At 38.8% G+C, this 24,756-nt stretch overlaps 3 protein-coding genes across 3 annotated transcripts; 1 reads left to right on the top strand and 2 right to left on the bottom strand.

Moving 5' to 3' along the window:
• Positions 1 to 7,314: 7,314 nt before the first annotated feature.
• Positions 7,315 to 8,067, bottom strand: LOC141331635 (lymphocyte antigen 75-like). Its single transcript, XM_073836679.1, has one exon. The coding sequence runs from the start codon at positions 8,065 to 8,067 to the stop codon at positions 7,315 to 7,317; it is 753 nt and encodes a 250-aa protein (XP_073692780.1).
• Positions 8,068 to 9,411: 1,344 nt separating this feature from the next.
• LOC141331634 (snaclec stejaggregin-B subunit beta-2-like) lies at positions 9,412 to 10,164 on the bottom strand. The gene has a single exon (XM_073836678.1). It carries the CDS (start codon positions 10,162 to 10,164, stop codon positions 9,412 to 9,414), a length of 753 nt encoding a protein of 250 aa, XP_073692779.1.
• Positions 10,165 to 22,409: 12,245 nt separating this feature from the next.
• LOC141332215 (uncharacterized) lies at positions 22,410 to 24,389 on the top strand. Its single transcript, XM_073837333.1, has 6 exons — positions 22,410 to 22,440; positions 22,642 to 22,992; positions 23,133 to 23,492; positions 23,796 to 23,888; positions 24,005 to 24,045; positions 24,264 to 24,389. The coding sequence occupies exons 1-6, from the start codon at positions 22,410 to 22,412 to the stop codon at positions 24,387 to 24,389; spliced, it is 1,002 nt and encodes a 333-aa protein (XP_073693434.1).
• The last annotated feature ends 367 nt before the right edge of the window (positions 24,390 to 24,756 follow it).

The following is a 24,756-nucleotide window of genomic DNA, read 5'->3' as shown; positions in this document are numbered from 1 at the left end:
TGATATATTTCAGGTGTTTATTTCTTTTAATTTGATGATTATAACTGACAACTAATGAAAACACCAATTTCAGTATCTCAGAAAATTTGAATATTGTGAAAAGGTTCAGTATTGAAGACACCTGGTGCCACACTCTAATCAGCTAATTAACTCAAAACACCTGCAAGGCCTTTAAATGGTCTCTCAGTCTAGTTCTGTATGCTCGACAATCATGGGGAAGACAGCTGATGTTGGTTGTCCAAAAGACGACCATTGACACCTTGCACAAGTAGGGCAAGACACAAAAGTTCATTGCAAAAGAGGCTGGCTGTTCACAGAGCTCTGTGTCCAAGCACATTAATAGACAGGCGAAGGGAAGGAAAAGATGTGGTAGAAAAAAAAGTGTACAAGCAATAGGGATAACCGCACCCTGGAGAGAATTATGAAACAAAGCCCATTCAAAAATGTGGGGGAGATTCACAAACAGTGGACTGCAGCTGGAGTCAGTGCTTCAAGAACCACTACACACAGACATATGCAAGACATGGGTTTCAGCTGTCGCATTTCTTGTGTCAAGCCACTCTTGAACAACAGACAGCATCAGAAGCATCTCGAAAATCTATGGTGGTATTGTGAAGAGGAAGATGCGATATGCCAGACCCAACAATGCAGAAGAGCTGAAGGCCACTATCAGAGCAACCTGGACTCTCATAACACCTGAGCAGTGCCACAGACTGATCGACTCCATGCCACGCCACATTGCTGAAGTAATTCAGGCAAAAGGAGCCCTAATTCCACATGCTCATACTTTTCATCTTCATACTTTTCAGTTGGCCAAGATTTCTAAATATCCTTTCTTTGTATTGGTCTTAAGTAATATTAAAATTTTCTGAGATACTGTATTTGGGGTTTTCATTAGTTGTCAGTTATAATCATCAAAACTAAAAGAAATAAACACTTGAAATATATCAGTCTATTTGGAATGAATGTATACATTATACAAGTTTCACATCTTGAATGGAATGAGTGAAATAAATCAACTTTTTGAAGATATTCTAATTATATGACCAGCACCTGTATATTGCAGTCTATATCCAGGGAATTTTTTCATATATAACTTGGTTGATTATATAATATATTTCATTCCCCCCAAACATTTGAAAATGCATTGTTCTGTCTGTTTTATATATTTTCTAAACTATGGAAAGACAAAAATTAGATCAAAATTCCATCTGTAAAAAAAATGTTTGCAACTACTAATGAGTACAGACCAAAAGTTTGGACACACCTTCTCATTCAGGTGTGTCCAAACTTTTGGTCTGTACTGTAGATATGAATTCAACTGAAACAACTTGTGAAAAAATATCTTTCAGGTGGTCAAATAGCAAACAGCAAATAGTGGAGCTCTGCAGCCACCTACTGGTAAAAGTGTAGTTGTTTTTTTTTACTTTTAAAACTGGATTTTCCAAAAAATGGGCAAAAATCTTACACTAAATCATGTGAAATTATATGTTATCCCCATGAATTAAAGTTAGAAATCTGTTTTTTTTTTCATAAAGTGAATTTTACATAAAAAAGCAGTTTTTGTATAAAAACCCATTTAAAAATATTTATTTATTAATTTATATATATTTAAAAATATCACTAACCCACTGAAAACTGCACAAATGTAGAGTGAAAACTTTAATAAACAGAAAAATATTGTCACGAGCACGGTCTCTGTGGCTCCCTCCGTCCCGCGCCAGCGGGAACGCTCACCTGAATACTGACTACATTACCCACAATTCGGTACCTGGGGACTCGCTCTTCCAGTTCCGGGTCAGCCGGTTCTCATTCGCTATGGCGGCTATTTCAGCGTACCACGCCGGCTCACTCGTCGCGAAGTTTTGCCGGTTATGTACCCAAACCTGAGCGTTTATTTTCGGACTGTCTTTATGTTGCCGACTGGACTGTTATTACTGTGTGTGAATCATTGCTGCCTGCCCTTTATTGACCCTCGCTACCCTTACGGATTACTGCCTTTGATCGCCGCCTGCCTCGACCCCTCTGCACGGACTATTACTGCTCTTTTGGACTTGCCTTCGTCCACGTATACTCTCCGAGGTCCACGCTACCCCAAGCTCCGGTCACCCCGGGATGGAGGCTACCATCCACCTCCTCCGCAATCGTTTCTGGTGGCCTTCTCTACGCACCGACACCATAGCGTTCTTCAAGAACTGTGTCATTTGCAGCACCTCTAAAACTCCCTGTCATCTACCCGCCGGCTTGCTGCAGCCCTTACCCATTCCCAAGCGCCCATGGTCTCACATAGCAGTGGACTTTGTAACAAACCTTCCCCCATCCCAGGGATGTACCGCAGTGCTATCAGTAGTGGACAGATTTTCTAAGGGCTGTCGCTTCATCCCTCTCCCCAAACTACCAACTGCCATGGAAACCGCGGAGGCCCTGTGCAACTCTGTGTTCAGGTTTTATGGTCTCCCGGAGGACATCATGTCCGACCGTGGTCCACAATTCACCTCACGTCTGTGGTCCAGCTTCTTCCGCCTCCTGGGTGTCAACATCAGCCTCACGTCAGGCTATCACCCGGAGGCCAACGGACAGGTTGAGAGACTGAATCAAGAGTTAACCCGCTTCCTTTCGCTCATACTGTCAAGATCGTCAGGAGGACTGGAGCCGATTCCTTTCCTGGGCAGAATATGCACAAAACTCCATTCTGAAACCCTCTACTAACATGACTCCCTTCCAGTGTGTGCTGGGCTTCCAACCACCCTTATTTCCCTGGTCCGGGGAACCCTCTGATCTCCCCGCTGTTAACTCCTGGTTCCAACAGAGTGAAGCTACCTGGAATCGGGCCCACATCCACCTCGAGAGAGCGGTCCGTCGCAATCAGGTCCAGGCTGATCGTCAACGCCAACCCCATCCTACCTACGAGCCTGGGCAATGGGTCTGGCTCTCGACCCGGGATCTGCACCTCCGTCTACCCTGCAGAAAACTGAGCCCCAGGTACGAAGGACCATTCAAAATAATCCGTCAAATCACTCCAGTGTCATTCAGACTTGACTTACCTGCCGAATACCGTATCTCACCTACTTTCCATGTCTCTCTGTTAAAGCCCGCTGGTCGCCCAGGAGGGACGGCGGTCCTAGACGAGACCGCCCCGCAGAGGAGGCCTACAGAGTCAATGTCATCCTAGACTCCCGACGCCGGCACGGTCATTTACAGTACCTGGTCGACTGGGAGGGCTATGGCCCCGAGGAACGGTCCTGGGTGCCCGCGGAGGACATCTTGGATCCCTCACTTACCATGGACTTCCATTCTTCCCACCCAGATCGGCCAGGACCCTGAGGTAGGGGAAGACCTCGGCGTTGGTTGGCTCCGCGTGCCAGGAGGCACTCGCAGGGGGGAGGCTCTGTCACGAACGCGGCCTCTGAGTCTCCCTCCGTCCAGCGCCAGCGGGAACGCTCACCTGAATACTGACTACATTACCCACAATTCCGTACCTGGGGACTCGCTCTTCCGGTTCCGGGTCACCCGGTTCTCATCCGCTATGGCGGCTATTTCAGCGTTTTGGACTTGCCTTCACCACACCAGTCTGCCGTTATTGACCTAAGCCTGTTAAAGTTGTCCGATTCAATAAATCTGTTGCACATGGATCCAACGTCTCATGATTCCTCTGTCGCCGCATCACAAATATACAGTACAGACCAAAAGTTTGGACACATCTTCTCATTCATTTGAATGAGAAGGTGTGTCCAAACTTTTGGTCTGTACTGTATATATAAGAAAGTCCGGTAACACTTTATAATAACGTTCAGTTGTAAATCTTTTATAAGTGATTAGTTAATGATGAAATAATAATTTACAAAACATTCACAAATGATTATTAAGTGATATGCTAACAATTTGTGTATGTTTTGTTAATTCATTTACAAGTCATTTGCAAATTAATTTACAAGTAATTAGTTAATGATGAACTACTTATTTACAAAACATGACTATGTGTTTATAAATTATGAATAAGTGATATGTGCATTTTATTGTAAGTACTATGCTAATGATTTACCCATCTGTAAATTATCTGAAAAATGGCATATCATGAAATAATCAAACAGATCCTTAGTAAATGGTTGAAAAATTACTAGTTAACCCCTTAACTTTCACTCCCATTTTTTAAGTTTATCCAAACTTAAATTGTAATTCATGAACACTTTGGATCTAAGGAGGTCTCTTTTTAAAGAAAACAATCAGCAGATTACTGCAGAATCAGAATTAAAAAAAAAAAGTATTAACAAATTACAGAAGTTAAAATTTACTGTAAAGAGAATACACTACAATTTTTATTATATTTTAAATAAAATACATATTGTACATAACAGGTTTTATCCTAAATTTGATATCAGTTTGAAGTCATCTAAATAAGTTATTCCAAATTTGAAGTTGATTTGAAAAAAAATTGAGGTTCCTGTAAAAAGTTTGTTTAGGGCGTTATAAAATACTAAATAACCTTATATAATTCATACACTACATGGTGCATAGTGCATTAGTGCATAAGTACACAGTGAATAAGTGCAGAGTATATAGTGCGTCATTTGGGGCGCAGCTCATGTTTGCCAGAGAAGACGTCTTTACCCTCACCAGTCAGCCCTTACATTGCAGTACACACTTCAAAGTATTCAAAAGCTGTTGATGAATAAATAATGAATAAATCATTTACAAATCTTTTTGCATCCCCTAATCTAAAGTGTAAACTACTCATCAGTTGTAAATGTTTTACAAACCTGCCGGTTCCAGACTGTGTGGGCATCAGGTGGGTATACACACTGGGTGAAAGACCTTTGAAAAATGGTTAAAACATTTACAACTGATGAATTGTTTACACTTTAGATTAGGGGATGCAGAAAGATTTGTAAATGATTTATTCATGATGCGATCTTCGGTGAAGGATAAACATTTAAATTAGGGATGCACCGATACGAATCGGCCGATAATGCTTGCGCGTTTTGTCAGTAAAGCCGGTTCTGTAATCAGCGGTAAATGCCATCAGGTGCGTGATTTCACGTTGAGCCGTATATAGCCTACTACACACAGCCGTTGTTTACCGACGAGCTGCGCAAATCAATGTTCATTATCAGTGTGAATGTGCGCAGCTCGTCAGTGAACAACGGCTGTGTGTAGTATATACGGCTCAACGTGAAATCACGCACCTGATGGCATTTACCGCTGATACAGAACCGGCTTTACTGACAAAACGCGCAAGTGATCGGCCGATTCATATCGGTGCATCCCTAATTTAAATGATTGATATTTTAATTATTTTTAAGTGACAAATAATATATTAACTAGTAACATATTAACCACTTACTAAGGATCTGTTTGATTATTTCATGATATGCTATTTCTTTTAAGATAAATTAGGACAGATTTGTAAATTGTTAGCCTATTACTTAATCATTTGTGAACGTATAATCATGTTTTGTAAATTATTAGTTCATCATTATCTAATCACTTGTAAATGATTCATAACTTAATCTACAAAACATATATATAAAATACTAACATATCACTTATTAATCACTTATGAATGCATAGCCATGTTTTGTAAATGATTAGTTCATCATTAACGAATTACTTGTAAATAACTTGAAAATGAATTACAAAATATACACAAATTGTTAGCATATCACTTATTAAACATTTATGAATGTTTTGCAAATCATTATTTTATCATTAACTAACCACTTATAAATGACTTACAACTAAACGTTATTATAAAGTGTTACCGAAAGTCCATTAAAATCTTGGATAAACATTGTTTAACAACAAAATGAATGAAATATGAAAGCCGGGCACACAGTGCAGCCTTTGTGTGTGTTTAACAATAAAGGGCTATTTTTTATATGACAGTTTTATTTATTTATTTATTTTTTTTAAACCAGTGTGTCAGTCATGTATTTGATTAACAAATGTATGCAGAAACTATACACACCCAATTCAAATCTACTCTTATACAATAGGAACAACTGATCCATTGAAATTAGGAACATAAAAAAACACTTTTCAATAGGTAAGCAGTCAGGAGAATCTTTTATGTATCTTTTAATGTAATTGTAATGCTTACATCTTGTTTATGGTTTTGAAATAAACACTTGTGACTATACTTATATTTGCCTGTTACATATTGTTCAGAGGTGGGTAGGTTCAGGGTAGGGTTGGGGTTAGTTGCTCCAATGAAAGTATACATTTATATACAATTTATAATATTTTTACCAATCCATGCAAACAATTAAATTAAGACAAGCAACTGAAAACAATGGAGGACCCTGCATGTCAAAAAGTGACGCAAAAAGGAGGACGCCAAGGGGTTCTGACCAAGCGTCAATATGTGACGAGTTGGAAGTGAGAATGTGTTGGAAACGTATGTCAACAAAGACAAATACGTTTTTTTTTTCACTGGGCAACATTGTAACATATTGCATGCTAGCTAGCCACACCTATTAGCATAGGTTGTTCATTGTGATTTTTTTTATCAATAACGTAGAGATAAAATGTAAGAAAAGGTATGGAGCAGACGACATGCATTAGTAAAATAGAAAAAAAATGATTTTCGCGTTATGGTAAGCTCATGCTCTGTTGAAATTGGTTACTTTCGTAACCTCGGTTCCCTGAGATACGGGAACGAGTACTGCGTTGCTGGCCGTCGCTTCAGTCAAAGTAACCTGAGATCCTATGGCGAAACGCACGCTTATATAGCCAGTTACTGGTTCTGGTGAAATCTGGCGCGAATCATTGCCATAGGCTTATGCAGCTCTGCTGCCAAGCCATTGGTTCTTCTTTTACTCACTGCACAAACCAATGGCCGTGCAGTAACACTGCATTATTAAAAAACTGCTTCAGTCTCGGAGAAAAAGGAGTTTTCCCCAAAGCGTCTTTAAGACGCAGTACTTGTTCCCGTATCTCAGAGAACCAAGGTTACGAAAGTAACCGAGTACGTTATCTATTTTACTTTTTAAAGAAATCAATAGAAAAAGGCACAGCCCAATCAGTGATAGTCATATTTTTGATTAACAAATGTTTACAGAAACCATAAATACCCAGTAAAATTCTACTATGAAACAAAGGAAACAATTTTATTTAAATATATTTATTTATTTCAATTTTTAGTACAAACCCCAAATTTCGTAAGTAATCTTTCAAAAGAGTTATTTTAATTTTAAAATGTAGCCATTATGTGACTGCAAATATTTGCAAAATATGAACAGATATGTAGACAAAAGAAAGCTGACCAAAAAACTAGTCTATTTTCAAGTAGAGAAACATTTGTGGAATGAAGAACATTTATGGCTTTTTAATGCAGACAAAGTTGAGCTTTTCCTCACAATCTCTGGGTTGCCAAACATTCAGTCTTCTATTCAGAGCTCCACAGCGCAGGTTTCCAGCAGGGCACTGGAGTTCCCCCTCTGCAGACCAGGCTTTATATTTAAGATCTCTACCATCAGCCCAAAACCAATGACCAGCCAAATAGCGCAGACCAGTCCACACATAAACTGTCTGGGATGTTATTGTCTTATATATCACCTCTGGCATTTTCATCGGAGACCTTAGACTCACCAGCTCAATGTAGTTCTGTATGCAGTAGTCATGGGCTTCATTCCACGCCTTACTCTGCTGCACCAGAATGGGCTCATAGACATCCATACAGTAGAATGGTAGAGGCCATGAGCACATAGCATTGTGCAGTTTACCGTTAGATCTTCTTACAAGGCCACACTCTTCAGTGACATTGCTCGGTTCCCCAGAGTCCCAGTAGTCAATTGCTTGATCCTCACCTCCAGACCAACTCCATTGATCTAATTTGTTAAAAACCATGTGCAGTCCAATCCAAAAATGATCATCATTGAGTTCTGGATTTATGGAGAACAGTTGTGCTGCTTCTTTGCTGGTGGTGGACAGGTCATCGTGGTACTCTCTGCAGTATGTCTGTGCATCGTCCCAGGTCTTTTTTTCTGTCACAAGAAAGTGTTTCTTGCAGAGACTGAAGTTTGGTCCAGAGAGACTCAAAAAAAGAAAAACAGTGACTATAGCCTTCATTTCTATACAGATGATCTACAGTAGTCAACATTCAAAGTGGATCAAAACCTTTCATCAAATTAGTCCTAAAACCAAAAAGAATACCCGTTCTTATCTTAGGACAACTTTTGATTAACTTTTCTGATCCACTTCGAATGTTGACTACTATACACCATGCAGTCTTTGTGAGCATTTAGCAATAAAGGGCTATTTTGTATTTATAAGAATATAAAAAAAACAAGAAACTACTGACCAACCAGATGGTCAGGTTCTTTAAGTATTTGGGTTGCAAATGTCAAAAACCAAATGTGCTGGGGAAAAAAAACAGGCTAAAATATGCTAAGCCTAGCCAGCTAATTGATAGTGTGATGAAAGACAGTCACATTGAAGCATTACAGCAGAAATACAATTTTCTGATAAGCACGATATGCAAGTTGAACGTGTCTTTTTAGTTACAGCTTAGCGTTAGATCATTTCTCACTCAGGCCAGATACTTCCCAGTCCCTTCTTCACACGCTGGGATGTCTCTAGTTGGGGGGGGGGGGTTCATAGGGCCCAGAGGTCTGTGGGTTCTGTGATCCTCACCTCCAACTTAACCTGATTTTGAGGGGTCCCAATAACAAATGCAGTGCACAGGGCCAGAACTCCTAGCAACTGTCCTGCTCGCACTACTGTGGGAAGAGCAAAGAACACAGACAAAGTCTCTGTCCACAAACTTCTTCCAAGTTTATTGTCCAAGCATAACTTTAATACATTGTCATGCAGAGTGTTGTGATGATTGACCAATAAGGATTAAACATTAAGTCATATAGAAATGTAATACAATAGAAGAAAATAAGACTTTAAATGGAAAAAAAAAAACACACAAAAAAAACATGGAAACATTTATCTTAAACTGGATAATTCATTTCTAGCCTGGTTTCCAGGAAAAGTGCATGCATATAGGAGATACAAACAGATGTGTTAAGGCAGCATTTCCAATCTTTATTTTTCTCCTGCATTCCAAGATTCATGTAGAGGGATAAAGAGAAAAGGTCAGGCTAAGAGCCTAATATTTATGTTACTTAGTTTTCCGTTTGAGCTAAAATTATCCAGCCATGAGCAATGCAGAATTTTCTCATTGTTGAATTGTTGAAGTAATCACCAATCTACCAGAAAAAAGGCTGTGACCAATCAGCATGTCAACCAAATATATCTAATTAACAAATATTTACAGAAACTTAAAATTAGAAGTAAAAACTCTAAATTTCAACATGTAATTATTCAAGAGCTTAAAAATGTAACATTATCATATGCAAAATTAGTAAGTCAGGCATTATGTGACTACAAACATTTCCCAAAATATGAACAACAGTCAAATTAAATTCATGGCTTCCTGATGCAAACAAAGTTGAGTTTCTCCTCACAATCTTTGGGTTGCCAAATTTTCGTTATTCTATCCAGAGCTCCACAGCGCAGGTTTCTAGCAGGGCACTGGAGTTCCCCCTCGGCAGACCAGGCTTTATATTTAAGATCTCTACCACCAGCCCAAAACCAATTGCCAGGTAAAAAGCGCAGACCAGTCCACACATAAACTGTCTGGGATGTTATGGTCTTCTTTATCACCTCTTCCATTTTCATTGGAGACCTTAGACTCACCAGGTCAATGTAGTTCTGTATGCAGTAGTCATGGGCTTCATCCCACGTCTTACTCTGCTGCACCAGAATGGGCTCATAGACATCCATACAGTAGAATGGTAGAGGCCAAGAGCAATTAGCATTATGCAGTTTCACTTTAGATCTTATTAAAATGCCACACTCTTCAAAGACCTTGTTTGGTTCCCCAGAGTCCCAATAGTCAATTTTTTGATCCTCACCTCCAGACCAACTCCATTGATCTAAGCTGTTTGAAACCATGTGCAGTCCAATCCAAAAATAATCACCATTGAGTTCTGGATTGAAGGAGAACAGTTGTGCCTCTTCTTTACTGACAGTGGACAGGTCATCATAGTACTCTCTGCAGTGTGTCTGTGCATCGTTCCAGGTCATTTTTTCTGTCACAAGAAAATGTTTCCTATAGAGACTAAAGTTCGGTCCAAAGAGACTCAAAAAAAGAAACATAGTGACTATTGCCTTCATTTCTATACTGATGATCTACACCCTTCAGTCTTTGTGATTGTTCAGCAATAAAGGACTTTTTTATATATATATATGAGCGAGACAAGGAAACAAACAGGTAGCCTCTGACCAACCAGATGGTCAGGTTCTTCAAGTATTTGTGTTGCAAATCTCGAAATCAAATGCAAAAATCTAGCTTAAATAATTGAAGTCTATCCAGTGAATTGATAATTTGATGAAAGGTTGTCACATTGAAGCCTCAGAGCAAAAATATAATTTTCTGCTAAACACAATATGCAAGTTGAACATGTCTTTTTAAGTATAATTTGGTGTTAGAAAATTGCTCAGTGTGGCCAGATATTTACCAGTCCCCTCACAAAGCTGTGGGAAGAGTTAAAAACACAGACAAAGTCTTTGTCCACAAAATATTATTTTCCAAGCATAACTTCAAATACATTGTCAAAAGAGGAGGTGTATTGATCGACCAATAAGGATTATACATTACATCATAATGTAATACAAAAGACAAAACAAGGTTTTAGATGTTAAAGAACACGCTTAACAGATATCTTACGGATGATTCCTTTCTAGGCTGGTTTCCAGGAACAATACATGCATATAAAAGATATGAAAAAACAGATACATTAGTACCAGGTTTCCAATCTCAATTTTTCTCCTGTGTTCCAAGGTTTATTCAGGGGGAGAGAGAGAAAATGTCAGGCTATTATTTCAGCTTTCTGTTTCACCTAAAACTGTCCAGTCAAGAGAAATGTAGAATGAGTTACTTCAGCAATTCATTGTTGAATTGTTGAGGTAACTATCAGTCAACCAGAAAAAAGGTTACTACAAATCAGCGTGTCGGTCATATATTTGATTAACAAATGTCTACAGAAACCTAACACGATATACACACCTGTAGGATCTCGGTCGAAAAAAGCACCAAACAGAAATGGCCACATTCCAAAGAAACAAAAGGACCCTCTTTCTCAGCCACAAAATTGACCCATGACCATCACAGGACGATCACCAGATGCCAGCTAGTCTACTAGTCTCCCTAGTTTTAACCTGGCCTGCCGGTTAACATTAATCCACGTCAGGAGTACAGGAAGACGGTAATTCACAGGACACTAAAACAGTGATAACGCGACCAAGGAGCACAAACCGCTCTTTGTCTGAGAGCGCCCAAGAAACAGATGTTCAGTCTTCTCCCGACATAAATTTCAATCAGATAAACAGAAAAGGACAGATTTATACGAGCCTGCAAGGCACAAGATCCGTCCAGCGTGACTCGCGTGACCTTTCGGTTAATCCCATCTCCCTCCTATGACATTCCTAAAACCCCATCTCTCAATGGAGAGCATGCAAAGACAAACTTTAAGAGACAATCAACTTATTAGTATTGCTATTAGAGCAACAGTATGTTTTCTTTTATATGCCTGCTGTGTTTTATGTGATGATTGGAGTTTAATCTATGCATTATATGCCTTTGGGAAAGGAAGTTATCAAATTGTAATAGATGGGCCTTCCGGTGCCTCTGTACGATGGGTCATTTTTGTTTTTTGCTTCTGTGCGCTCAACGGAGATGGAGAATAGGGGGAGTGTGAGTTGTGAGTTTGGAGGTCATGGTAACCGATTGGTATAACTCGGTGCCACTATCCTCCCAAAGAACACCTGGTCTCCTGGGAAAACATTGGCCTTGGTCTTCAGACAAGTTTATACAAGCCTAGAACAAACCGTTTATTGTGACGATCTATAAGTACGAGGCCATGGTAACAGACTCTTGAGAAACTAAGAGACGCGCCATAAATAATTTCTTGAAATTGAGATTACGTGCACCCAGGTGGGGAGATGGTCGAGCCTGAACAACTTGGCTCTCTCTCTCATTTGGAGGTTGTCTTAACTGCACCCAAATTTAAAGTATAAAAGATGGGACTTTTTGTTGGCACAGTGGAAGCTCAGCCGTGGGACAAGCGCGCATCGCCCGGCATTTCTCGGACATACGTGTTGGTCTTCTACTGTGACTGCAACGGGCTCCCCAGTCTTTGAGAGGGAAGATGATGGCACGTCTCTGAGTTGTAAATATGGTCTTTATTCTTCTGCTTGGGGTTCAGCATATAACTATCCAGCTTTGTCTATTCCTTTATGCTTTTACTTGTTGATTATTATTGATATCATTATTGACTATTATTATCATAATTTGATCAGCTGTATTTTACATCAATAAACAGTTGAACTGCTTGATTAGTATGGTGAATGGACCTTTTATTGGCACCTCCCCTTGTCGATACACACCACACTTTGTCTCACCTTGAATTTTTCAGAAACCATACTAAAACACAAATGTATTAGCATGCAAGCAATATAGCCTTATTTGATATGTAATGAATTGTCTGGATGAATGATACACAGCAAAATGAACGAGAAGTTGATATTGTGTATATTTAATGCATTGCAACAGTTTATTGAGGTTAATAACGAACGGGCAGAGATTTTATTATCTTAAGTCACGCACCAGAAGGTACAGCCCAGGGAGCGTAGCTCCACCCCACATTCTGTGTTCGATTGGACCACAGCACCATGAGGCGTGCTCAGGCGGCCTTGCTTAAAATCTCAGGACTCTAACAGTTCGTTGCTTTTTGCTATTGGCCCGTGCCATTGCTTTTCGCCATTGCCTGTCGCCGTCGCTTTTGGTCTTTCGCCTGCCGTGGTTTGAGTGCTTTTCACCTGCGCTCAGCCGCTTGACCAAGCACACGATTGGGCCATCCAAACTCTACAGGACAAACTGAAAACTTCGCGACTGCCAAACTCTTCAAAGTCTCGCAGCGCAGAAGAGCTCTGAGTGTGTCAAACCGCGTAACCAGGCAACCGAAGACCGGCTCCAGCAACCCACTCCTCCACTTCGAAGGATCTCCCAAAGTACGTCATCGACCAGCAACCAACCAGAACTTTCGCTCAGACGAGCCCCCGGAATCCCCGTTCCCGACACAAACGCAAGTAAAACAAGGTCTCACATTCTAGCTGAAACTGGTGCAAAATATTCCCTAAGTAGTTAAAAGCTAAGTCTCTGCTTTTGTGATTTTCTAAGGTTGCGATCTAAGAACTAGTTAAGATACCAGAACATTTGGGGTTCTCTTCAATTCAGTAATTTCTCATCCCCGGAACTGTATGAGTGTGTGTGTGTGTGTGTGTGTGTGTGTGTGTGTGTGTGTGTGTGTGTGTGTGTGTGTGTGTGTGTGTGTGTGTGCTTGTGTGTGCGTGCACGTGCGTGCGTGTGTTTGTGTTTTAGTAGATTAGTTTTGTGTCTTAGAGTAGTCAATAAATCATTGTTTCATTAAAAGAAGTGTCTTGAATTTTATGTTCACAAAAGTTCTATCTGTGTTTAGATCAAGCTACCTCAGCTTTAAAATTTCCTAACGTAATAGTTTGGTTTATTTGTGATCTTGGCCAGGAGCATAATATAAACCTTTTTTACTTAATACAGTATACTGAATTGACCACTTTGCTGGACGAATGGTTAAGAAGTGTAATCTATTAATTCTGAATCAATTTAATCAAGTCTCGAATCTTTCGATTCGATTCCTTATTTGAATCATTATAAATTTGAGCTAATTAATACTACACACCCAATAAAAAAAATCAAATGTAAAAGGTAAAAATGATTTAAATACTGTTCAGTTTCTCACAAAAAAAAAGATTGTTTCATGTCTTAGGACATCCGTGTATTGTCACAAGCTGCAGGGTGTAGTTTGGATTTGTCTCTGCATGTTTTTGTTTTTGTTTTTACTTTCAAAGGTTTGGTGCCCATCCACTGCCATTAAATCACTAACAGACTGCAGTGGTTTGAGTTAAAAATCTTCGTTTGTGTTCTACTGAGGAAACAATGTCACCTACATCTTGGATGCCCTGGGGGTAAGCAGATACACATAAAATTTTCATTTTTGGGTGAACTATCCCTTTAATGTAGAAGCAAAAACTAGAAATTTCAATACCTAATCAATCAAGAGCTTCAAAATTTAATATTTTCGGTAACACTTTATTTTAAGGGTCCAGAATAATGCATTAGTTAAGCATTAATTAACTGTTTATTTGTTCACAGTTAAGCATTAGTTAAGCACAAACACACTAGTAATTAATGACTTATTTAACATTTTAAGGTTCCCAAATGATGTATTAGTTAAGTATTAATAAACTAGTAATTCACGATTAACTTGTTCACAATTATGCATCAGATAAGCATGAACACATACATAAATAATGATTAACTGAACATATTGTAAGGGCTTATTAGCCATTATTTACGAATTATTAAACGTTTAAAAACACATAAACTAGCAAAAATAAATAACAAAAATAAGATAGTAATTAATAAATAACTGAATGTACAGTAAATACATGTTAGCCTTTATTTACAAATTAATAAGCCATTAATATTTTAATATTTTTTGTAGTGATGTAAATATATTTCTGTGATTTACCATCTATTAAGTTGACCGAATAATAAACTAGTAATTGTTTAATCACTGCTGGTTTGCAATTATATATGGCTAAAATAGTGTAATAAGGACTATTTGATGCATCAGGTTCTACAGTTCTAATGTTAAAGTTATATCCACATTAATTATGGCAATTATTGAGTGATATTCAAGTTTATTCACCAGAATGAGCCAATAATTATGGCTAAACTGCCATTAATATAGTACTAATAAAACAGATTTTGTAACGATGAGTAAGCAGAGAGGAAGCAAAAGCAGTGTAAACCAGTTTATTGAAGATGATGAGATGAAACAAACAAAGTGGTGAGAATGTCTCTCGGTTGGGTGAGGCAGGGGCAAGATGGTGCTGGTGAAATGAAGATCCTGATGAAGGTGAACACACAGATGAACACAGTCACAGCGATCCCACGAAGACAAATCACATACACATCCAGCACGGCACGAACTCCAAGAACACAAACTCCAAGAAACACGAACAGCAAACGACGACAGTGAATCTGGGTGAATCATCTGACGGGGAAACAGAGCAAGGAGTGAGTTTATGTAGACAGCGGTAATGAGTGACACCTGGGGAGAGTAATGATCAGCAGCTGCGCTGATGAGCATGACGCACAACACAGACACACACACAGATCACGAGACCTGAGAACACAGCGGATGTGTGAACCGTGACAGATTTGACCCCCTATTCTTAAGTGAAAGTTATATTCACATTAATTATGGCAATTATTGAGTGATATTCAAGTTTATTTACCAGAATAAGCCAATAATTGAGGCTAACCTGCCATTAATACAGTACTAACTTTCACTTCAGAATATGGGGTCAAATCGGCTTTAATAGTACTGTATTAATGTCAGGTTAGCCTTAATTATTGGCTTATTCTGGTAAATAAACTTGAATATCACTCAATAAGTACCATAATTAATGTGAATATAACTTTCACTTCAGAATAGGGGGTCAAATCGGCTTTATTAGTACTGTATTAATGTCAGGTTAGCCTTACTTATTGGCTTTTTCTGGTAAATAAACTTGAATATCACTCAATAAGTGCCATAATTAATGTGGATATAACTTTCACTTCAGAATAGGGGGTCAAATCGGCTTTATTAGTACTGTATTAATGGCAGGTTAGCCATAATTATTGGCTCATTCTGGTGAATAAACTTAAATATCACTTAAGTGCCATAATTAATGTGGATATAACTTTCACTTTAGAACCTGATGCATCAAATAGTCCTTATTACACTTTTTTAGCCATATATAATTACAAACCAGCAGTAATTAAACATAATTATAGTTTATTATTCGGTTAACTTAATAGATGGTAAATCACAGAAATATATTTACATCACTACAAAAAATATTAAAATAATAATGGCTTATTAATTTGTAAATAATGGCTAACATGTATTTACTGTACATTTAATTATTAAATTTTTACTAGCTTATTTTTATTTATTTTTGCTTATTTATGTTTTTAAACGTTTAATAATTTGTAAATAATCGCTAATATGCCCTTACTATATTTTCAGTTAATCATTATTTATGTATGTGTTCATGCTTATCTGATGCATAATTGTGAACAAGTTAATCGTGAATTACTAGTTTATTAATACTTAACTAATACATCATTTGGGAACCTTAAAATGTTAAATTAATCATTAATTACTAGTGTGTTTGTGCTCAACTAATGCTTATGTCAGTATTTTGTCCTGTCTTGTTCTGTTCTACTAGTGTTTTTCCCCCTATGTTTCTAGTTCATTTGGTTTAGTCCTTGTTCTCCCCCTTTTGGTTTAGTCCTTTTGGTTTGTTCTTGCCCATATTTGTATTTCCCCCTCGTCATCCTGTTATCTCGTTTGTGACCACGCCTTGTCTTTTGTGTATTTAAGTCTGTGTCTGCTCACTACCCTTTGTCCGTCGTTAATGTTGACTAATGTTACATGTGCTCCTTTTTGCTCCCGGTTTTTGTTTGTTTGTATCATATTCAGTGTTTTATTTAATAAACTTATATATTTTCATTTACTCCAGATCTCCTCATCCATCTCCATTCCTCTACCCCGCCTGACTGTGACAGAATGACGGACCCAAACAGAGGATGAATCGGGCTGAGGAAAAACTGTGGAGACTGCGGCAGGGCGGCCGAATGTTGGAGCGATATGTGGAGGAGTTCCTCGAGCTTTCACATAAGGTGGGCTGGCCCGATGCTTCACTCGGCGCTGTGTTTATTTTGGGACTGGATGATGAGATTATTCGCTGCGATCTTCCTGCCTGTCAATTCCCCTTGATCGAGCTAGTCAATCTCATTCTGTTTTTAAATGGGTCTGATTTCGAAGTCGAAGAAATTTGTCCTATCAGTCCGACTAAGTCTCATCATCCACCCCCCTCTGCCGCACAGCACATCGCGCCAGCCCTCCATAAGCCAGGACCCCCCACATACCGTGCCAACGGTTCGCACCGCCAGCCCAGTCTCCTATCACCTGTTGTCCTCCATAGCTCCGCCGCTGTCCTCAGCCCGATGCGGCCGGCCTCCTCCCCGCGCTCTAATCTACCGGCCTCCGCCCAGCGCTCTAGTCTGCCGGCCACCGCCCAGCGCTCAAGCCCGCCGGCTTCCTCTCCGCGCTCAAGCCCGTCAGCCGCCAGGCCAGCGTCAGCTCGCAAAATGGCCGCCACGCCAGCTCGCAAGATGGCTGCCACGCAGGAGTCTGCATGCAAGATGGCTGCCACGCAGGAGTCTGCACGCAAAATGGCTGCCACGCAGGAGTCTGCACGCAAGATGGCCGACGTTCCTGAGTTCTCGGCCAAGATGGCCGCCGTTCCTGAGTTCCCGGCCAAGATGGCCGCCGTTCCTGAATCCTCGGCCAAGATGGCCACCAAGCCTGAATCCCTGGCCAAGATGGCCGCCGTTCCTGAGTTCCCGGCCAAGATGGCCGCCGATCCTGAGTTCCCGGCCAAGATGGCCACCAAGCCTGAATCCCTGGCCAAGATGGCCGCCGTTCCTGAGTTCCCGGCCAAGATGGCCGCCGATCCTGAGTTCCCGGCCAAGATGGCCGCCAAGCCTGAGTTCCCGGTCAAGATGGCGCCGTTCCTGAGTCCCTGGCCAAGATGGCCGCCAAGCCTGAGTCCCTGGCCAAGATGGCCGCCGTTCCTGAGTTCCCAGCCAAGATGACCGCCAAGCCTGAGTTCCCGGTCAAGATGGCCGCCGTTCCTGAGTTCCCGGCCAAGATGGCCGCCAAGCCTGAGTCCACGGCCAAGATGGCCACCAAGCCTGAGTTTGCACCCAAGATGGCTACCGCCAAGTCAAAGTCTCCGCTGGTTCTGCCCAGCCTTCCAGAGTCTCCGCTGATTCCGCCCAGTCTCCCAGAGTCTTCGCTGGTTCCGCCCAGCCCTCCAGTGACTGCGCCGCCAGAGCGCCCTCCAGTGACTGCGCCGCCAGAGCGCCCTCCAGTGACCGCTCGCCCAGAGCCTGCTCTTCCAGAGTCTCTGCTGGAGACGCCCAGCCCTCCAGAGTCTCCGCTGGGGTCGTCCAGTCCTCCAGAGCCCGCTCCTCAAGAGCACCGTCCAGAGCCCGCTCCTCAAGAGCGCCGTCCAGAGCCCACTCCTCAAGAGCCTGCGCGCCCTCTAGAGCCGGAGCTCTCTCCTGCGCGCCCTCCAGAGCCACGTGCCCTTCCGTGCTCTCCTGGGTGGACTATACCCTAGGTTCCCCCAAGAAAATTGGGGGGGGGGGGCTACTCCCCTGATCAGCCATGGCCACCTGGACTGTATACTTGGCCATGGCCACCTGGACTGTATACTCGGCCATGGCTTCCTGAGCCCCCAGATCCGCCATGGCCACCTGGACTGTTTACTCGGCCATGGCCCCCTGAGCTCCCAGACCCACCATGGCCTCCTGGACTGGTTACCCGGCCATGGCCTCCGGAGCTCCCTGATCCGCCCTGGAGACCACCCCTGTATCCTTTGGTTCCTGTATCCCTGTCTAGTGGTCTCCAGGGCGCCCTTTTGGGGAGGGGGGTGTAATGTCAGTATTTTGTCCTGTCTTGTTCTGTTCTCCTAGTGTTTTTCCCCCTATGTTTCTAGTTCATTTGGTTTAGTCCTTGTTCTCCCCCTTTTGGTTTAGTCCTTTTGGTTTGTTCTTGCCCATATTTGTATTTCCCCCTCGTCATCCTGTTATCTCGTTTGTGACCACGCCTTGTCTTTTGTGTATTTAAGTCTGTGTCTGCTCACTACCCTTTGTCCGTCGTTAATGTTGACTAATGTTACATGTGCTCCTTTTTGCTCCCGGTTTTTGTTTGTTTGTATCATATTCAGTGTTTTATTTAATAAACTTATATATTTTCATTTACTCCGGATCTCCTCATCCATCTCCATTCCTCTACCCCGCCTGACTGTGACAGCTTAACTGTGAACAAATTAACAGTTAATTAATGCTTAACTAATGCATTATTCTGGACCCTTAAAATAAAGTGTTACCATATTTTCTTATGCAAAATTAGTCAGGCATTATGCACCTATAAACATTTCCCGAAATATGAACAAAAGTCAAATAACATTCATGGCTTCCCAATGCAAACAAAGTTACATTTATCTTCTTTTGGTTGCCAATTATTCCTTCTTCAATCCAAAGCTCCAAAATGTGCATTATTGGCTTCCGGATTTATGGAGAGAGGTCGTGCCTCTTCTTTATTGGTGGGTCATCGTGGTGCTCTCTGGAATATTTATGCAGGTTTTTCTAGGTCACTACTTTCACAAAGAAGTGTTTCTTAAGACTGAAGTTTAGTCCAAAGAGACTCAAAAAAGGAACATGCTAACTGACTGTAGACTAAATTTTTAGATGACACAACATGCAGCCTTTGTGTGTGCTCATTGATAAAAGGCTTTTTTGTACATATATGAGAGAAAATAAAACAAACAAAAATGACACTGACCAACCAGATGGCCAACTGTCAGTTCTTGCCTCCTCACAACCTTTGCATTTGCTCAGTGTTATTGTAATGTGGAGAGGGTGATGCTTTAGTATTTGAGTAGCAAATGTTTACAGAACCCTCTGACTTACCAAAAATACAAATACAAGCAAACACAATACTAACAAACACCAGACTGTATAACATCCTGATTTATGACACTGAAAAGTTAGAATCTAAAAGTTAAATCTGGGTTACTGGAGCAAAATCTGGTCCTGTAACAGACTCAGATTCAACTAGCTGATATTTTGAGAATAGAAGTGTGCAAATAATAATATACAATGAAATAATAAAATAATAAAGAATAATAAACTAACCATGTGGCACCAACCATGAGTCTCAAAGAAGAGAAGTCATTTTCTGCAAAAGGGAAAGATGTGAGATCTAATACAGTAGGCGGAGACTAACCATTTCCTGTAGAGTCAATAAGAGGAAGCAGTTGTTCAGAGCAGACTAAGCTTTACTAAGATGAACAGCAGCGGACCAACTGATACATTAAGGTTTGCAGGCAATTTAAATGAGTAAACCTAATCATTGGTTCAGTGATAATAATAATAATGATAATAATAATAATAATAATAATAATAATAAATGCAATAGAAAAGTATCAACATAATTCAGGAAACAAGCCTTAAAACAGACCTGTTGGTTTAAAAATAAAATTATGCATTTACTACTACATATAATATTTGCACATAAATTAGATTCAGAACAGATAGACTATATAGTGGCGTGTGTCGTTTGCTTTTGAATGTTTGTGTATCCAATTTTAGATGTTTTCCAACCACAAGACTGACCCTCTTTCACAGCAATAAAACCACATGGTCTACCAAGCAGTATTCTCACGAGACACTTCTCTTTCTTTAAACAAATGTCCCTCCTTCTTTACAACAGACTATCATGGTTATGAAAATAACAAAACTAAGCTTCAAAACAGTCTAAAAATGAGAACTAATTGGTGGTGTTGTACACAGCTGTATTAGAGTTTTGTGTACATTAACAACATTAATTGTGGACATTGTGTAAAATAAACATTACAGATGAATTATACATTAGACTTTTACAATTTTAGCTTTTGTATTTGTCTGATAAAAAAAAAATCAAGAAAATGTCTGAAATGTCTGAAATGTGAAAGTTTAATAAGTCATTATAATATAAAGTTAAAGCAACATGTCAAGAAAAAAAAAAAAAAAAAAAAAAAAAAACATTTTGATTCAGTTGAGAGACCAAAACTGTTAAAGCTGAGATAAACATGACCTATGGATTTCATTTATGCTAATAAACCTACCTTACATTCAAAAGAACAAAAAAAAAAATTCTTTTGTTTGCAGAGGGTGATGCAACATGTACTTGTGGTTTTGGACTTTGAGCCCAACCTATTGCTCAGTTGCAGCCAAACTGTAAGAATGAAAATAGAAAAGAGCTGACAGAAAGCCCCCAGCAGAGCTCACATTTCTGTGGTCAGAAGTTTCCAATCCAGCTTAAGTGCAGTGTAAAAACTGTTACTTTCAAAAGTATGACTACTGTCCTCATGCCTTTAAGGTGTAATGTCAACAAATGGTCTGTTTTACAGTAAATCAATGTAAATGCATTTTGAGAAGTACTAAGGTTAAATGTTTCTTACTAATTCTTTAAACATTTTAAAGCAAAACATAAAAGCAAGCACACACTAATTTTCTGTTAAGTGTGTGACTCACATACGCAAGGGCAGTCTAACTGAGCATTTGAGATGAAAAGACTACATCATGGTAAAGATATAAAACAATCATTCAATTAATCAATCAATCAATAAAAAATATTAATTTAGGGGTTGTATTACATAGTCTTTAAATAAGTTCACTTTGGATATGCTGTTAATTGTAAAGAAAAACAACAATTTTCTCATTTCATTTGGCTTGTTTTTAGTTTACTATCTTCATTAAAAATATAATCTGCAAGGATAAATAATTTATAATGAACAGCAATATTATATATATAGGAATTGTCAAGTTGTCATAGGCCCACTGATTCCCTTACGGCAGCCTCTTTTTGAGTATCTTTAAGATTACTATGTTTGTTTGATTGGAATCTCCATCATTACATCCCCGTCTTGGTCTTACGTTTTGTTATTGGATTGATAACATTGTAGTCATTAGTATATCAAACATATAAAGCAATATTTTCCTGCCATAAACACATGATTCAGCACCATGGACAAGGACATGTGGAACAATACAGTACCCCAGCACTACTTTTAATGTAAATTTAAGAAGTAAAAAGAAATGTAAAAAAAAAAAAAAAAGTCTGATTAAGCTCTGCTCAGCCTACATGGCCTAGTAACCTCATCTGCACAGGCCAAGCAACACCCCCTCACATAGAGCTGCTGTGGTTTAAACACCAGAAGCCTTCATTTTGTTTTTCCCTGAGGTCATTTAAATTCATTTAAAATTTAAATTTAATTTAAAATTAATTTAAAATTTACAATTAACTTAGATTTGTAATTAGTGTGAAATATTCAGTCAAAACCTTATTCATTACGTATAAACGGCAACTTGACATTTCAACTTTAGGTAACTTTTTTTTATATAATATAGTTTTTTGTTTTGTTTTTTTAAATTGTGTTTTCATTATTGGTGTTCATAAGAAGAACCTTTTTTTTTTTTGCTTGTGAGAGTGTCACCTCACAGCCAAAACTTCCAGCCAATGAAATTTGACTTTGTCATACGAGAATATTTGAGAATAACCAATCACACCCAGGACCAGTTTCCATTTGATTTAGTTACTTCGATTGTGCACCTTGCCATCTCTTATTCTTTGGTAGCAAATCAAACCAACATGAGCGCAGTTTTATTCCTCACCTTTGTTTGTAAGTATGATTGATAGACTGATTTCATTAAACTGTGTTTAATGAATAGAATCATCTAGCTATGACGATTTATGTATTAATTTTACCTTTTATCCTTTTTTTTCATTATATATCAACAGGCATTTATTAAAAAAACTAAGATCCTAAAATGAATTTTACATATAAGGTTTGTGTAACACATTTTATGCTTTTTCAATCCAGGTTGCATTGTGGCACAAGACATTGAGCAGCCAAAACGTTTGCTAGCCTCTAAACTGGGTGATAATGTCACTATTGAGTGCTTCTTACCCCAGAAAGATTATAACAATATAGTGTGGTACAAGCAGGAGATGGGAATGAATCTTCAAGCCATTTCAAAAAGTTACATTTACCTGGCAAAAGTTGATTTTTCTGATGGATATAATGATGGTCGTTTTAATGTAACAATAAGCAAAGGCATTTATCATTTACACATTTCCTTGACAAAAAAGGAAGATATAGCAACATACTTTTGTGGTGTAATAACTTTAGGAGAACTGACTTTTGGACCTGGAACATTTTTGATGCTTCGAGGTATGTTTGACCTTTCATTGTATGTGATATTCGTGTTAAAATAATAATAAACACTGGCTATAATGAAGATACTATAAAGTTACAATGGCACAATGATTTAAAAATATATATTTTAATTGGTTTTATGTTTTGCTTTAAAGGAGAGCACACCACAGCAACAGTTTTTCAGGAGCCTATTTCTGATAAAGTTCACATCGGAGACAACATTACCCTCACATGTAGAGTCCAAACATCAGATGAGAAATGTAAAGAAGGACACCATGCCTACTGGTTCAGAGAGACTAGAGATAAATCCAGTTCTGGTATCATTTACACTGATGGAGATATAAAGAAACATGAAGATATCTGTAAGGATGATTTTACTACAAAAACCTGCATTTACACCCTCACAAAGAGGAACCTCAGCCTTTCTGATTCTGGTACTTACTACTGTGCTGCACTTGTGTGTGGCAAGATACTGTTTGGAAATGGAACTTCTTTGAAATTCAGCTCAATTCCTGGTAAAGTGTTAAACCCTATTAAGTGAATTATAATTTGTTTATTAATACTACATTAATATTACACATAAAATATTTTTAATGTGTTTCTTGATGTTATATCATAATTATATTTTATCATGTCAGTATAATTACTATAAAAGTATGATTTTTTTGCATTTTGTCATGACGAAACATTATAAACAACATAAAACATTTTACAATTTTTGGTAAAAAAAAAGGTAATTTTTTTTAAGCAAGACAAAGTCAAAGTTTGACATTTTGATGTTTTCATTTTTTTCACGTTTTCTTTTTTTCTACTTTCAGATAGTGAGTTGACAACAAGTCCTTTGTTTCTTATACTGGTCTCATCAAACATAATATCTATGATAATAATGATCTTACTCGTGGCTGTGCAACGTAAAGACCAATGCAGCTCACCAGGTATCATATTTTTAATTTCACTATTTAAATCTGATTCCTAGTTTTATTTGAAAAACTATAAACTCTGTGGAAACATGTATACTTTCTGTCAGTCAACAGGTCTTGTGGTCAAGAGACATCTGAAGGTACTCAGGTAAATCCTATATATTTTATTTATTTATAATGATAAATGTAATGTAATTATGATGCTGTTATGTTTCAGAAGTTTCTTGAACAACTGTGTATTAAATTTGCTTCTTGTATTACTTGAGTTGTTTCATTTTACTTAAGTTCATTTTAGTTAAAATATGTATCAGTTTATGAACAGATGTTTTACCAACAGAAATGTCTGAATGATCTTTCTTTTCTCAGCTTGGAGATGCAAATGCATTGACTTACACATCTGTGAGTTTCAGCGGTAAATCACGGCCCTCTACAGGTGCTAAACAACACAACATTTCCCAGCATACTGATATCTATTCACAGATCAGATCTTAAAAGAAAAACTACTGGAAAAACCTAAACATATTTTCTGTACTTTCTGTGATTGATCTAAATGTGCAAATGCTTAAAACTGTTGTCTGAAGATGGACGTCATTGAGTTAGCATTTATGTTGGAACAAATAAAAAAACTATTAAAAACAATTTGCCTTTGACATTTACTTATGTGCTTGACCCCTGTTTTGAAAAAAAAAAATCATTGTCTTATATAGCCTAATATTTTCTTAGAGAGTTTCCGTAGGTCTTTTAATATTAAATTCATTTTTGCTTTTTGTTTGCTATTGCATTATAATTTTTAGCCTGGGTAGTCACCTTAGCCTGTAGGCAAATGATGTTAAAACGAAGTCATTTGCGAATCGAACTG

This window comes from Garra rufa, chromosome 3 (assembly GCF_049309525.1).
Source record: "Garra rufa chromosome 3, GarRuf1.0, whole genome shotgun sequence".
NCBI lineage: Eukaryota > Metazoa > Chordata > Actinopteri > Cypriniformes > Cyprinidae > Garra > Garra rufa.
This window is presented reverse-complemented; position numbering and strand designations above follow the sequence as displayed.